This window comes from Idiotropiscis lumnitzeri, chromosome 8 (genome assembly GCF_059441095.1).
Source record: "Idiotropiscis lumnitzeri isolate Australia: NSW breed Sydney's pygmy pipehorse chromosome 8, RoL_Ilum_1.0, whole genome shotgun sequence".
NCBI classification, from domain to species: domain Eukaryota; kingdom Metazoa; phylum Chordata; class Actinopteri; order Syngnathiformes; family Syngnathidae; genus Idiotropiscis; species Idiotropiscis lumnitzeri.
Window position 1 is genome coordinate 20,134,476 of NC_142398.1, and position 16,625 is coordinate 20,151,100.

General features: G+C 41.9%; 1 protein-coding gene across 1 annotated transcript; it reads right to left on the reverse strand.

Annotated features, from left to right (window-relative positions):
- Positions 1 to 606: 606 nt before the first annotated feature.
- On the reverse strand, positions 607 to 13,308 carry ldb1b (LIM-domain binding 1b). Its single transcript, XM_088303831.1, has 11 exons — positions 13,145 to 13,308; positions 7,465 to 7,567; positions 6,665 to 6,709; positions 6,388 to 6,463; positions 6,208 to 6,310; positions 5,749 to 5,921; positions 4,840 to 4,962; positions 4,680 to 4,763; positions 3,602 to 3,725; positions 3,361 to 3,509; positions 607 to 2,698 (listed from the first exon to the last, which is right to left on the reverse strand). Exons 1-11 carry the CDS (start codon positions 13,185 to 13,187, stop codon positions 2,468 to 2,470), a joined length of 1,254 nt encoding a protein of 417 aa, XP_088159957.1. The 5' UTR covers positions 13,188 to 13,308; the 3' UTR covers positions 607 to 2,467.
- Between the last annotated feature and the right edge of the window lie 3,317 nt (positions 13,309 to 16,625).

Consider the following 16,625-nt stretch of genomic DNA (forward strand, 5'->3'; position numbering starts at 1 on the left):
GTCTATAGATAGTCCTAATAATATGTGAAGGGGTAACACTTCTGAAATAACACATTTGCCCAAATAAGTCATATGTCACGACACAGATCATGTTAATTATTTCTCAAACAATAATTGCATCTACTTTGTACTCTAAAAAAATCGAATATTAAATTAATTAACTAAAAATATGATATATATATATATATAACTCTTGTTAACTGTTTACATGTTCAATAATTCAATCAATTACTATAGCATCATTAAGTGTATTTGCGTAGACCATTTGTATACACCACATACACCAATATGCAAAATATTTTTTATTCTTAAATTAAAATGTATTTTAATCACGCCACTACTTTCTTGGTTGTGCTCTATATGTTGATTAGTGGGTGTGTCACAACTGCTCCTGAGTCATTTGACTATGTAATTAAAATAAATTTGAAAAATAAAATCTATTAGCTCTGTATCACACGTTTTGTTTTCATCACCAATTTGTACTATATACTGGCACATATGTTTAAAAAAAATAAATGCAAAATCTAAAATTGCTTTGGTAAATGTCGCAATGTTAAGTACCAACTTTGTTAGTTTAGCAATAACTTCATAATTTCAAACAATCTCTAAAGTGAAAATGTATCTTTTTTATTGGTACCATACATTAATTAGCAAGGGCAGAAACTAACCAAATAAAAAAAATGATACCAAACAATGATTCTACAGGGTTTGAGGAAGGTACAAGTCACCATTCAAACTCAATTTTAAATGGGTTGAAAGTGTAACAAAATAGAAATGTACAAAGATTCCACTTCACTTATGGTCGCAATGAATACCAGAAGGGCCAAATCAAGAACAGCAGGACTTCTTTCAGACTTTTTATGACTCATGAGTGGAATTTATGGACTAAACTGTTAACAAACTATGCAGGATGAACATGTTAAGCTGGTTTTTAGAACATGTTTGAAGATGGCACAAATTAAAACATTGCGGGGAAATAATGTTTGAAAGCCAGTGATTGGAGTGAACGTTGGCTAACATTTCAGCACATTCACTTGACACGGGTTGAATCAGGTTACGCAATACATAAAACATCTGACAGTGGAGGGGAAAAGAACTAACAATTTATGTAGACATGAAACAGCTGCGTGAATTTCTGAACGTCCTAAATAAATACAGAAGAAAAACAAAAGACACAGGAAACATTTTCCCATGGTGCCATTGTACCCTCAGGGCTTTTGTCATTTCATTTACACTACCCTTAAAAAAAGAGGGAGGAGCAAAGAGCAGGGTGTTTTTTTTTTCCTCATTTCTCCTATTTTGTTTCTTTACATTAGATCAAGATGGCTTTAGGTATATCTAAGTAAGAATACATCTTATTACAGTCAGACAGAACTTTGCTACTACCTTAAATATACAAGCACAAATACACAAAATTTCAAATTTCCAAAAGCAACTGAAAGACAAAATAAAACATCCACACTAAATAATTTTTCATTTTATAAACACAAAAAGATAAAAACAATATATTTTAGGGGAGGAATAAAAGTCCTGTGGTGCTCCTTGGTCTGTAGCTTTTCAGTATTGGTAAAAAAAATAAAATAACATAACAATTGAACTGAAGATGTTTAATAGAAATTAAAAAACATTCTAGGGAAATATATACTGTATAAAAACTCTTAAAATGTATAAGTGTGTATGTTGCTCACGCCGGAGTCTACTCAGAGATGGCTCACGCACCAAGGGACTGAAACTCCTTCCATTATTTGTGTGTGTGAATGTGTGTGGTTAAGTGTGTGTTTAGTGTAAATTGTTGCGCCTCACACTAAAAGTGTGACAATTTCAAAAATGTTGCAAGACGTCTCTAAATTCTGGCCTGCTCGATTTGGCAAAGACACTAATGTGTTTAGGCTTCTTCTCTCCGGAAACTTTTCTCATGCACTCACTGACCGTGAGCCTCTCTCTCTCACACACACACTTTTGTGTTTGTTTTATTTTAAACAAAGGTTTCTAGTGCCTTGGTCCATCAGAGCAGTCCAGAATTGAGTTGTTTAGCGGCTGGTGCACAAGCTGTCCCTAAGCAACTTGCCACCATGGCCACGCCACACCGATTTGTCGCGTTGTTGGGTTTAGTGTGGTTTAGTTCTCCTGGATTTAATCACCACTCCTCCTTCATCACAACTATCATGTCGCTGTCCAAAGTGGAAATTAACAAGAGCAGACAGGACATTTTGAGTATGATACGCGGAACAGGATCAGAAGGGGGTGTTGGGGCCACGGGGCCTTAAGTCGGGAAGTCACACAGTCATGGTGACGCTCTGGCGGCAGCTCTAACGGAGCTCCGCCAGGCACCGCGTGTTGGAAGAGTCAGAGCTCAAAACGCATGTCAGGGGGCTGCTAAGAAACCTGTTGCTCTCGTGACTTTTGTCTTTGGGAAGGCTCAGAGGAGGGCGCGAGGGAATTGTGTTGCGGAGGAGGGGCCCGAACTCTATTGCGATGCCTGTGAGGTGGGGTTGTCGCTCTTGCTCTCCTGGCTAGAGGGTGCCTTGTTGTTCCAGGGCGAGTTGGATCCCAGAGCCGGGGAGTTGTTGAAGCTGTCCTCATCGTCAATGCCGTTGGCTGCATCAAACTGGGTGTTCTCCAGCCGAGTAATCAAACGCTCGTCCTCGTCGCCAAACTCCCCTCCCATCAGCGTGGGCTCTCCCACCACCATCACATCCTGCACGGACAAAATCAAATGTTGAATGCTGGGAGGGTTGTTGAAAGATAAATAAATAAATAATGGAGAAATAAAACCACATTTGTTTGTAGGAAATTGTTCTTACTGTCAATCTAAAAAGAACAAGAAAATGTCTTATCTTACGAGTCCAAATAAAAAAAATAAAACATTTTATAGCCAATATAGAGAGTAAAGACCAATGTTTGCAGGAGATCACATCTCATTTGAACAATTTCATAGCATGTCAGTTGAACATGCATACCCAACAGAGTGCATGCACACGTGCACGACTTTAATGGTTCAAGCAGCTTCTTCAGCGGATGAAAACTCGTACGGGCTTGAAACACTTTTGTGCTCAAAATCCCCTTTTACGGAGTTGTAATGGTTTCTCGAAATTTTAATGTGACAGAAAACATCGGCCAAGTGTAGGCACTTGGTTATTTTTTTCCAAGTTAACTAACTTAGAGCACTTGGAAGTCAAGGTACGACGATCACACAAAACCCCGACTGTGACACTACCTCAAAATGTGGACTTTTGGATTGTGTGCCCACATTCTGTGCCATTTATACAGAAGAGCCAATAAAAAGGTGCATGTCCCGGGGCAGACAATTATTTGTCGAGTACCGATAGCATACACAGAGGATTCCGCTGATGTACTTACTGGGACCTGGCTGGGTAGAGGGAAGCCACTGCCAGGACTCTTCTTCTTGTTATTGTTGTTGTTATTAGTTCCTCCTCCTCCGCTGATGGTGCTGCCACCCGACATCTTGCGCTTCCGTCGTTTGCTTGGGGCCTGTCTTGATGGCTCGGCTACACACGGGAAACGGGAAGAGTTACGTGTATGGAAATATTTGTGGGTATTTAACGTCTTGTCATATGTTGGCATACAGTATGTGTGTTACCTGGAGGCGCCACCATTCGCTGCCATTTCTGGAAGAGGCAGGTCTTGAGGCAGTCTCTGGGGCTGAGGCTGTACGTCTTGTGTCTGGACATCAGCTCCTGCATGGGCTCCAGGATCACACACAGCTGGAGCACAGAAGACACGGGTAGAAGGCTGGTGTTCATATTTTTAACGTCAACTTTTCAAGAGAGTACAAATAACTTAATTATAATTTTAGTTAACTATTTCAAATTAATTTACACAAACTCAAAATATCATCAATGGAGTTCGGATTTGCTCACGTTAGAGTAACTAATATCAAAAAGCAACACAGCATTGCCAGGTGCAGCTACATTTTTAAAAACACAATCTACGTATAGTCATTATAAATGAGTGGAAATTAAATGCATACTTTACTGGACATAATTTTGTTGCACTTCACACACAGCTGAGCACACCCGCAAGCATGCATGGAAATATGTCTGAGTGTGGGGATGCTAAACAACTAAGGACTTTGTAAGTTCTCAACGTCACTTGTCTCTCACCAACAACTCGATCCAAGTAATGGAGCAAGTAATTCACCAGTGTTCCAAAACCAGCCGAGGGCGAAAATAAAGCCACAAAGCTATTTCTATTCAAGGAATATGCTGCTTTTTCATCCACAAGTATTCTGCTTTCGTTTGTTTGAACTAAGAATTTGGAGTTGTGAGGAACTGTTGCAAGATCATTTTCTCTTTCAAAAAAAATTTGCTTTCATTTGCTTTTTTAACTCCTTGCATCCAAAACGCAATATATCAAATAACCGAGAATACGTTTTGTCACCCAATTAACAAGAATGTCGAGTCAAGTAATGCTTCTTAGTTGGCACTTTTAACAAATAAGAGAAGCATTGTTTAGACAAAGTCCAGAAATTGACTCATGCAGTGAACATTGTTCAGAGGCCACGTAACTTGCAGACCCAGTTTGACTTGTACATGCATCATTAGAAACTAAGACACATACTCCTCGGCATGGTACTCTTCAGGCAAGACGCTCCTTTAGGTGTGTGGTCAAATTTAAAAAACAAAAGTGCAGGGCTTGAAGTTTTGCGTTTGACTTACTCGGAGGTAGTTTAGAGTAGAGTTTGACAGGCCACATCTTGTAATATTTTTGGACAGCTGGTCCAGCATCTGCGGGTCCTGGGCCTGAGACGGTTATCAACAGAACAAAGTAAATAGACGACAACATAATGTAAAAGATCCCGGAGTGCCATCTACTCACGTGCATGGCCAGTATACTGCGAGGGATGAGTTCACGATGTTGCCGGATGCTAAAGTGCCACGTTTTTATCCTCATCATGTCGTCAAACATGAACTCCAAGTACAAGCGCCCCTCAACACACACCTACAGAAGAGAAGTCCGGGAAGGATTGGAATGAGTGTATTCAGAGTTTGATCATTAAATGGATTGCTGCATCTCACCCTCCATCATGGGAGAAGGGTTTACAATCAGGCTTGTTGGTTTATTGGTCCTTTACATTGATTAGAGATCAACAGAGAGCATTTACCTTATTTGACTTTGCACGACAACGATGCTTCAAGTAGACAAATATATTAACTGGGATTACAGACTAGGGCCCTTATTATTTCTAGAAACTTAATTCTTCATGTTACGAAGACATATTAGACATATGCTTTCAACTCTGTGGCCCGCCTCTTGTATCCCAGTGCACAAAGCAGAGCCGACCCGATTTCAACTCCTCCTGATGGATACGTGGTGTACAACGACTCGACTTATATTGCGAAATTGTTTTCAGTCATGTCGCCCAGCCCTAATAGGAAATCCATTCATAATCAGCGGTCTCCAACCACTGGGACGTGGGGAAAAAAAATGTCAAGATGCTAATTGTCTCTGTCGCTTTATGCTAATGTTAAACACACAAGTTAGCGAATTGAGTAACGATAGCACAAAGGAAGCCGGCTCGTCACATAGATCGGCGAGCGCCAGCACCCAGTCCGCAAAAGTTATGTCGATGTATAAACTGGCTCACGGCGGAAAAAAATGCTAGGGACCGCTGCACGAGATTACAAGACCCACTGTCAATACTTGAGAAAATGAAAGGATTTTAAGTGGGCCGTATGGTCCTAGACAGATGCAGCAATCAACAAAATAGAGGTGGGGGCCACTCACCTGCGTGAACATTGGCTTTCCATTCTGAGAGACCATAGTGCATTGATCACAGTCAAGTGAGACAAAGTTGTTGTGAAATGACTCCTTGGGGTGTTTCAGGACATAGTAGAGTTCAGTGGCGCCACCCTCAAATATACTCCGAAAGTACCTTGGAATCAACGTCCGACCAATTGCTTGATGGGTGGAATGGAAACAAAAGGGGTAAGACAATAGAAATGATAAGTTAGTTTATACAGCGGTCATGAGGCTTAATAGCAGGGGTGAAACAAAACCGGCTTGAACCGGAAAAATCCTATTTTGATTTAAAAGTCAAACCGAGTCAAATCGTTCCTCTTTCAAATCAAACCGTCCTTCAAAATTAACCGTTTTAAATCGTTTTTTTGTGGAGAGATGCACACCCCTACTAAATAGGCAGGATGGAACGTCTGCAGGATTTGTTCATATGGCATTCGTGCTTACTGTAACGCTTGGGTCCATCTTCCAGACAGAAAGTAATGGTCAACATGGCATCATCTTCAAAAAACTCCGTAGTAAACGCATCCCACCATAGGTTATCGCACTCCTACAGTTTGGAAAAAGAGACAAAGATTCCATTACTCACACACAGAGCCAAAAGAGTTTGTGCGAGCGTTCACAAACCTCTGTCCAGTTCTGTAGCCGTTTGTTTAGTTCAAATATTCTGTAGTCTGTCTGGTTGCCATATGGTGTGTGCCTCCTACGCCATAAAAAGACAGGAGGTGAAAACAAAAGAAGTAAAACAGTTGGCTTGTGGTAATAAAAACAGACGGGAAATTCGGAGCTGTGGCACTATCAGAGCTGTTTAACGACCTCATTTAGCCTGGTCAGACTTTAATGCTCAATTGGATGCGAGAGGAGACCACAACATTATCGGAATAGCGGTTTAATGTCGTCTTACCCTATGCCTGGCTCCAGGTATGTGGGAGGATACATTGGGGTTGGACTGGCGAAGTGAAAAAGAGAGATTGTTTTAAATCACAAAAAGTGTAACAAACAGGTTGGCACAGTAAATCTAACACTTCTCGGCAACACACAAGATGTTTTTTTTCTCATTACTTAATAGAGCCCTCAAGAACTGCTCTGGAAAATAACGCGTCCCCTTAGTAGCTCATCTCAAGACATTACCTTTATTATTCTTTCATGGCCACAATTGTTGTAATAAACAGAATAACAGTGACAAATTTAGCATCATTTTTCTCTCAATGAAAATGACCCACGGCGATTTTTCAAGGCCGAATCAACTTCTTCCGCAAACGTACAACTTACGCTCTTATGAAAACTAAATGACCACCTATGTGAAATATTACCGCAGCACAACATTGTCACAGAAGAAATGACAGGTGCCTCTTGCGCGCGACAACACAGTGGGGCGAGATGACTCGCCTCAGATTGTGAACATGCATCTTTAACGAATAGAATTTTATTGCTGGTTAGAAACGACATCGGAAAGGGAGAGGATGCAAAATAGCATTCATCAACTCAAACAATCAAAAAAGATTTTTACTAATAATATCTCCAAGATCGTTAACAGAACCATTAAGGGTGGAACTTATCTATACTGCAGTTTTTAATAATTCAGCCCCGAGGCCGGTTTAGTACCGGTGCTCAGTACCCATCCCTCGTCTCGACCGTGCCTAGCTCCTGAGAGCAAACAAAATCAGGCGTTCCATATAGCCAAAATGATTTAAAAAAACTCACCCCACGTCTCGGTCCAGCATGGTGCCGGGATGGAAAGGGGGGAAAGTGCTACCGTTGGGGGGCTCCTTGGGGGAGTACAGCTTGAACGACTTGGAGGAACAGCCTGGAAGAGAAAGCAGAAGGGGAAGAGAAAAAAAAAAAATCAACTCAAAGGAAACACTGGTAAATTACAGTGTAGATGTTAAATCGAAAATACTATCATAAGGCACCTAAATCAGACATATAGTATAGCATTAAAACTGTGCAGATGTACAACACTTCTGGGACATGCACTCAACTGGCAGTATGAAATCCTACATTACGAGGGAGAAAGGGTTCCTGTAGAGTGGACCCACACTATTCGTTGGGGATTGGGAACGGACTGGCCTATGAACAGTGAACTGGATGTTAGTTGAAATAATTGGATTGCTTTTTTATTTAACACTTAAAAAACACGCACACGCACGCACACACACGCCCACTGATAAACATTTGTTAGGCATTTTCTGCGAAAAACAGCCAGAAATAAAGAGAGGGGGCAAGCATTGAAAACATTTTTAAAAATATGCGCATCCACATATGCCTAACGTCCAAGTGCTTTTGCAACACACATGATTATTATAAAGTCCACAAGTACCAACAGACATGGCTAAACATAACGTCTCTTTCTCGCACTTGATATTAAACTAATTGGCCAGCGCTCTTTAGGCTATCCAGAGTAGCAGTCACCAGGTCACGACCCCAGCCGTTACCATGGTGAAGCCCCGCCTCATGTCTTGTCTCACCATAATAAACGTTTGCCCATGTCCTTGTGTGACAGATTTTCAAGCACATCTAAAGAGGATTTATGCTTGTGCAAAAACAACAACAAAATAGAAAATATTTTCCTGTCTAAAATGTTTAATTCACATTGCCGTCATACAGTACAAGGCAACTGACCATATGAACAACACTGGTAGACAGTTATGTCACAGATGTATATATAAAACAACAAAAAAAAAAAACGTATAGAATTGCCAGCATCGTGTTATTTCTTTAGTACCATATGTATACGCCACAGCTGTAATAACACAATATTCTTGTTTTGTGATGAACTACAACGAGTTTTACAACTTCAACCACAAAACTACGCCTCACTGTCAACAAAAGCTGTTTATCATGCATGCAAGCGGTACTGTGCAATGGGCTGGGTGCAACAACAAGAGGCAGGGAAAAAAACAACACAAATGGAGTTGATAAATAAATAAATAATCGATGTTATGTGTCCATTAGTTGGTGAGAGCTCCATTAGCTCCTCTCCTCCCCTGTTAGTGGTTAATGACAGGCAGTCCCAATCACATCAGCAGGATTCCACTTCCTCCATTGGGAATCTGTTCATTTCTGTCCAACAACCAGACGCTGCACTGTCCAAATATACACACACACACACACACACACACACTGAACATGCATATGTCGAGGCTCAACACTACGTTGTATGACACCAATGACCAACTCCCCCAAAAATATGACTGCACAAAAACTGTACACAACGTTACCTATTCGTGTTAAAACAATAAATGTGACGCAGATTTCGACCACTCAGCAGCTCGCAAAGAAACAAACAAACCATAAACTTTTCCTAAAAACAAGACCTGCTGTGAAACGTGAGTTTCGTTAAAACTTGCACCTTAGTAAAGGCATCGTGGAAACGTTTATTGTTGCTAAATCGGCCCACACACATTTTAAAAGGGACTGAGAGGTTACAAAGGCAATTAGAAAAGGCACCAAGCGCACACTGCTAACCATTAGCAGTTAGCTAGCTGAAACGTTAGCTTGGTACATTTCGAGGCAAAAGACGATTCAGGCGCGCGTGGAAGTAAACCATAAATAAGGTAGACATATTGTAAACATTCACAACAAACACCTCCACTGGCCCCCACCGCCAGTGGGTGAAATTCGACCACGTCGAGGACTTGGTTGCCAAGCTAACGTTAGCAAGCCCAGATGGCAGCTGTTATCCACCGCTAGCTGCTCTACTAACACCTTCGTATTAAATCCCCGTTTAGACCACAAACCAACATAAATAACCAAATAAATCCAAGCAACGTTAGCCGATCAGCCGTAACTCATCACGGCACCGGCCGCGAGAAAGATGAGAAGCATCTAACCGGGCCGAGCGAGCGTTTACCTGCACTGAAGTCCGGTGAGAAAACGAATGTTTACAGATCTGTGGTAGAGTCCGTGCGTACGCTCCGATAGGCCCGCTGAATGAACGGCGAGGCGCAACGTACCCACACAACACGTCCCAATGAACGTGATCGATGCAGTTCTCCGCCAACTGTGAGGCCCAAGAAGCGATACGGCCCAAGAAGCGATACGGCCCAAATAGCGGGAGTGTGACCGCTATGTTTTGTCCCGCATGAGGCCTTGTCAGAGGGCTGAAGCCTGTTGTGGGTTTACATACGGACCCCGATGAGCCCTTTGTTCACGGGAGGACATGAACAATAGCTCTAGGCCCTCCTCCTCCTCCTCTTCTTCCTCCTCCTCCTCCTCCTCTCTCTCCGCAGTATATTTGCTCTTCTCTCCCCTGACCGCCACCGCCAGTCGACCCCCCCACTCCTCCACCCCACTCCAATGCTCATAAAGGTTGTCTGCTAAGCATTTTTCCCCTCTTCCTCCTCCTCCTCCTTCATCCCATGCCTTCTTTCTAAATGACACAGATGAGAATTGGCCTAATACAACCGAACTGGAAGTACGAGTGGAAATGAAAATCATGTTGACTGCAAAGTGATGTTGACGTGCACCTAATTAGTGCACATCAGCTTTTGCAAATAACCGAGGTGCATCAGTAAAAGACAGAAAGAAAGAACTTTTTTTTTTAAATCAACATTTTAAAATGTCATACAAAATGTCACAAAAAGTGGACACACAGGTTAATTGTGTACCTTTTGCTCTTGATTTATTAATTTAATTTAATTGCTCTGCCCGTCACTCCAGCTCGCTGGCAAAGATATTTGAACTACGACATTTTTGTAGTACTCATCCATCTTCTACACCACTTATCCTCACTAGTGTGGACAACTTCGGGTGAGAAGCGGGGTTGTCATCTTTTTTTTTTTAATACAATACCGTTAGTTTCCAACAACTTACTAAACCAATATACTAAATAAATAAATATATATATATATATATATATATATATATATATACTAAAACAAAAACCAGTCTTCTGCGCTCGCTGTCTCTAAAAACCTTTGATCCGATTTTCATTTCTAATATAGAGGAGTGAAAATATGATGACATCTTGTATTCATAAAACTATGTGATTCTTGATTTAATCAGAACTAGAACCAACAAAGTATTAGAAAGGGATCACTTTTCTCCCACTCTCTTTTTTTCTAGTCACTCACACACACACACACACACACTTACACTCACACGCATATACACGCACAAACGTTCATGCTCACTTATGCACACGCTCACACAAAGCATTAAGCCTAAAGGAGACTCCCATGGCCTCTAAATCTGCTTAAATCGCCTCAAAATATAATCAGATATTCAGATCACAGCCAGAAAGGAGTCACCCGTATGGATAAAGTTGGAGACGAAAAAGGACAGGTATTGTTGAGTGTATGTCTGTCATGCCAGAACCATGACCCACCAGCACAGGGTGCTGATTTATTTATTTATTTTTTTTTTTGCAAGAACACGGAGTGAAAACACCCCCATCCATCAATCCGTTTTCTTCATTGCTCATCCTCACTCTCCCACTCTCCACCGCAAGTATAAATAATCGCATTTTGATTGCAAAACAAACCTACATCGTAAAGTTAATACTCGCTGCGCACAATGGGCAAGGAGAGCGCCACTGCCAACTACTGGAGTGGATGTGCAATTACACTTTATTGTACTACAGTGGGAAAAAAAGCACGTTCCCCAGGTTCTCACGCACCCCCAACAGCATCGCACTGCACCCCCCCTAGGGGAGCCCGCCCCACTATTTGAGAAGCACTGCATTAAAGAGACAAACTCTTTTCAAGCCACCCCACTCACCCGACCTGTGAGAAAAAGATGCTGCGCTTGACTTTATGTGTTTATATTTCATCAAACATAATAAGTGTATGACACAATTCCAGTCATGGCTCAGGAGGCTTCTGTCAGGTGTCTAGTCCCAGAGTGTAGTGTAGTCACTTAGGGCAGTGAATCTGGACGTGTGTGTGTGTGCGTGTGTGTTTATGTAATGTGTGACCTATGTGGATTTGTCTGTCTTACATTCAATGGCCACAGTCGCCATGGTAACACAAGCAAGTTTTCACAACTGGAGAGTGGCTAAGAATCATCTATGGGCACACAAGGGTTAATCCCGTGTGAGGGTGTGCGTGTGTGTGTGTGTGTGTGTGTGTGTCGTAAGCTTGGCCATTGAAATGCTACATGACTGGGTTAATCCACAGAGCAAGTGTATGAGTCGGGTGATGGAGAGGCAGTGGGGGTGGGAGGTGGATCAGGATAAGGCTTTAAGGGCTTACACACACCGTCTCTTTCGCTGTGAGGCACAGGGCAAGCCTTATCTTCAAGCAGCACCCAAACCAGCGACAACCACACACACACACACACACACATGCACACACCCCTACACAAATGTTAAGCTGCCGAATCTTGCCTACACTGGCTAGCCTCAAAGCTAAAGCCAGAAATCCAAGTACTATGTAAACAGAATATATCACTTAATGGAAAAAAAAATAGATTTTAAAAAAAAAAATAGTTGACGGAATACATTTTACACAGTAGCAGTTTCTTCAATCAACAGCGTGCGCTCTGTCAAGAATGGGCATTAAATGAGCATCAGCGTGATCGTCAAAAAGCAACACACCCACGCAAAAGATAGCTTGACTTTTCTTATTAAAACACAATAAAATTCAACTTTAGCTCACAATAAATGATCATGTTGTATCCCAAAATGCGAAAACTCTGTGATCAAAGACATCCGTGTCCAAGTAACAGTATAAAGCATAAATAATAACAATTTACTCATTTACGACCATTGACGGCTAAAGACGTCAACGATCCATTTTGTTGTTTGTTTTTTTTTACTCGGCTGGTAGTGAATGAGCTGAGGCAATGAAAGCGTCAGGAAAACAATTTGTGCGTGGTTCTGTCTGCACATAACTGCTAACGAAATCTCTATAATCAAATATATTTTATATGTAACACAGAGCCCATTATGTGCAAAGACAAACATTTCTCATGATCCTCTATGGAGCAATTCCCTCATGTGTGTCTGTCTGATTTACGGTTCTTTTCAGTCCCTAATTTGCCATTCACACAACCCAGTGGCCATCTAATTGTTTTTATTTGCCTTAAGGTAGGCATGATGAGTCCCACAAATTGATTTCCAATTGATCAAACCGAAAGAGACCGCATTGACATTTTCCTTGGTGTGCAACCATTTTTTTTTTTTAATATTCTTGATAAAAATGATTAAAGGTGGGCACACCGTGAGTAAACTCCCTGATGTGCGCTCAGTGAAGTTGACCTCTCTCTTTAATCCAATTTAATCAAAGCACAAGAAGAGGAAAAAAAATAATAATAAAGCAGATGAGAATGAACCAGAGCGGAGAGAAGCCACAGCAAAAAAAAGCCGTCTGGCTCCAACCTTCCTGAGTCATGTGCTGCTGAATCAGCTGTGCGAGAGGCCACAAGGAAAAGGTCATCTTACCTCCCTCAGTTTCTAGCTGTGACATGGCCATTTTGTCACCCATAAAGTCACGTTGCTTGCGATACACTGCTCAAACTCCTACACGCTGTGTGTCGTGCGTTCATGCCTCTCCCTCTCTGTGATATCTCCAGTGTCCAGACTCTCAGCTCAGAGGCATTGCTGGGTGAGGAGGGGGCACTTCCACTCACTAGTCAACAGGAAACTGAATGTCTGCCTCGGTTCTGATAACAACCATCCCATTCGCCCTCCCTTGACAACACGCGCTTCCGCACTCATCTCAAGTCAGCTGACTAATCCAAAACGAATACTCTTAAGTTTATTTTTTCCTTTCTATATTTTGTGAAAACCCCTCTATTTGTCGAGTGGGGTACACTATTTTATTCCTCGACTCAACAGTTATGTGATTGACAGAAATTGTCCCAAGTCAAGTTAAGATGCTGCGGCTTCCTGCGATCGTGAACAGGACAGTAAATTGATGGATGGATGATGTTTTACTCGGGGTTTGAATCTCTGCACCTGCGTGGACGAGTGTGAAGAGTTGTTTGTCAGTTTGTGCGTTGCGATTGATTAGCAATCCGGTCAGGGTCAACTAGGGGGGAGGCTCCAGCTCAACCTGATTCGGTTTAAGTCGGGACGACTTTAAAATAAAAATTGTTTACAGGCATGGCAGCAACAACAAAGCAACAAAGTGGTTTGCTCCGAAACAAATTTCTGAATTGATTTTAGCTAGTCGTTATCTTTAACTTTGGGGATAATGCAATGGACAATTAGTTCTGTAAACTCTAATTTCTTTGTTAAAAATGCAGGAAAGAAGATTTTCACGTGAGTAAAATGTATTTTTTTTAATTGTTAAAATGTTATCAAGGTTTATGGTGTTGAAATTTTGAATTCACTCAACTTTTTTTTCAGTGAGGATAATGATCTGATGCAGCCATATTGGTGTAGTTTATAGATTGAACATTAATCAACTCCTAAAACAAAATATATTATTTATTTTTCAACATAGCCACTGATTAAAAATCCATGCTCATAATGCAACTTTTACTCAGTCCATTGCTCACAATTTTAGTCTTGATATGACAATCTTACTTAAAGAGCGGAACTTTTAATCGTTTATTTTATTTGCTTCACAAATGAGCTTTACAGCCCCATTACGAGAGACAATGATGCCGCCCGGGAAACAAATATCACCCTACAGTCCACTCTATTTGTGGTTAGGACATCCTTTGTGTGTTACTGACTGTATTATTGTTCATTCACGTAACTTTGGTGTGCAAGTGTGACTATAAACAGTAATAATATTAATAATACTAAATACTACTACTACTACTACTAATAATAATAATAATAATAATATGAATAATATGAATAATAATATACATTTATATATCACGTCTCAAAACAAAGTTTCAAGGTGTTTCACATGAAAACAAGTCATTGTCCAAAATAACACCAGTGAGCATTTTCAACAAAGTAAAATAAATAAATAAATAAATAAATAAATAAATACAAATAATAAAAATACAATAGAACTGCAATCTAAAAATAATCAAAATAATAAATAGCACCATTGAGAGAATACCATGTGATAAAAGTGAGTCTTAAGAATAAAAAGAGATATAAGCACTGACTCTTCCCATCCAGGGTGTCGTCTGCCTGTAGTCAGGTGCGATAAGTTCCAGCTACCCATGACCATAAACGAAATAAGCAGTATAGACAATGGATTGATGAGTAGGAAATCCTTACTTCACTGTGGGGAAGACCATAAATTAGCTATAACACTGTCAAAGGCAGAAGGCAAGTCTGTCGGTCAGGCCCTTGGTAGCAGCGCCCTCGTGTGGCCGCATTGTGTATGTGCGTTTCCTGATGATTTGAGTAGTATCTTTCTGCCCCTCTCACGAACCCGAGCTCAGGATTTCAGGTGTGCACCGACATACCACCACGGCGTTGAATGCCAACAATCAAACCGACCAGCCACGATATTACGACCACCTTTTCAATATCCAACAAGATCTGTAACAAAGTTGTTGCTTTTGCCAAGAAAATAGTACTCAATTCTGATTATTGTGCTTGGTGAGTTTACAGTACAACTGTATTTTTTTTTTTTAAATTACAGCAAAAGAAAAAAGAAACCGATGTGGTATACTAACACAATGATCATCTTCGTAATGCGTGATTGTCAGCGTTCTTCCCTCACACTAGCAGGTGGTTTCGCCTTTGAGCGTGCGCGTGTGTGTGGACGTGTGCGAGCGTGTGTTAGTTTGCTAGAGACTCGAGTCAGCTGACAGCTGTGTGAGGGGATGTAACAGTGGCCTGATGCTGCGTTCTTCTGTTCTCTGGGAGCCATTTTGTCTGCCTCTGATCTCCGAGTCAGGTCTGCCCCCCCCCCCCCTTTACCACCACCCACCCCCCTCCAGCCAATCACGTCAGCGCTCAGCCTTGCAGAAAACATCGAAACAGTCTGATTTCTCCCAGTCTCAAGCTCCCTCCCTCCCCACGCCTCATGCACTCCTGCAGCCTTCATCTCCCATTTGCTCCTCATCCCTCTTACTTCTCCCTCCTCTGTCACCCTCTCCTGTTTTCTCTTATCTCAGCCCTCCCTCTAACGCTTCCTTTCGCAAATCACATCTTTCTACTCTCGCTTTCTGTTTCCCTTCATAATCCCAGCCCCCCCACCCTCCTCTTCAGTCCCTCTTGTTGTGCAACCCGTTTCCAAACAGCTAAGCCTTTGTGCCTTTTTGTCTCTTGCCATTTCAGCCAGGCTGCAGTCTTTACTCATTTTCCTCCAATCAGGGACACCATGTGACTCCCTGCATGAGAGGCCACAGTCCCTCCCACCCCTTCTCTCGGTCTGTCTCCCGCCCTCCTTACCCCCCCCCCCCCTCCATCTTGCCAACAAGCCAGGCAACATACGCTAGCAATCAGGGGCGTCAAAAAGAAAAGAGGAGTATGAAGTCAGTGTACATGAGAACGGAGCAGTGGGGGGGTGGCAAACAAACAAAGTTGAGAAAGAATTGGGTGAGACTACACGTCAAGTCGGGTGTGTGTGTGTGGGGGTGATCATTTCATGTAATTATCGGAGCATCTGCTCTTTCAGACACAATAACACATCGTTTCTTTCTCTTGTCACAGATCTGACCACATCCCCACACATTCTGCTCCAGTGTTGATGTCATCCACATGCTGGGGCACATGCTGCGTGTGCATCCACATGCACACACACACTCCAGCACAAACGCTGAGCCCACACAAGAAGGAGGGGAGGGACCCTTTGCTGTTGAACATGGCACTGGAATGTAAACAATCCAGAATGGGAGAGTGAGATGGGCCCAACTATTCAGCGACTGTAGTTTGATCGTTTCTGTCGTGGATAACGCCACATCTGGATGGGTGGAACAAACCACCGTTCATTGGCCTCACTTAGTGGAAGTGTCTCATTTATATTGGGGTTGACTAAATGTTCTTGATTGACTGTGAGGGA

Bases quoted from the DNA above. Each gene is read 5' to 3' on its own strand.
- ldb1b (XM_088303831.1), bottom strand. From the start codon at position 13,187: ATGGGTGACAAAATGGCCATGTCACAGCTAGAAACTGAGGGAG. The intron at 4,764-4,839 runs GTGAGTAGATGG...TAACCGTCTCAG, and splicing joins GCAGTATACTGGCCATGCAC to GCCCAGGACCCGCAGATGCT. The intron at 3,510-3,601 runs GTAACACACATA...TCCCGTGTGTAG, and splicing joins GCGAATGGTGGCGCCTCCAG to CCGAGCCATCAAGACAGGCC.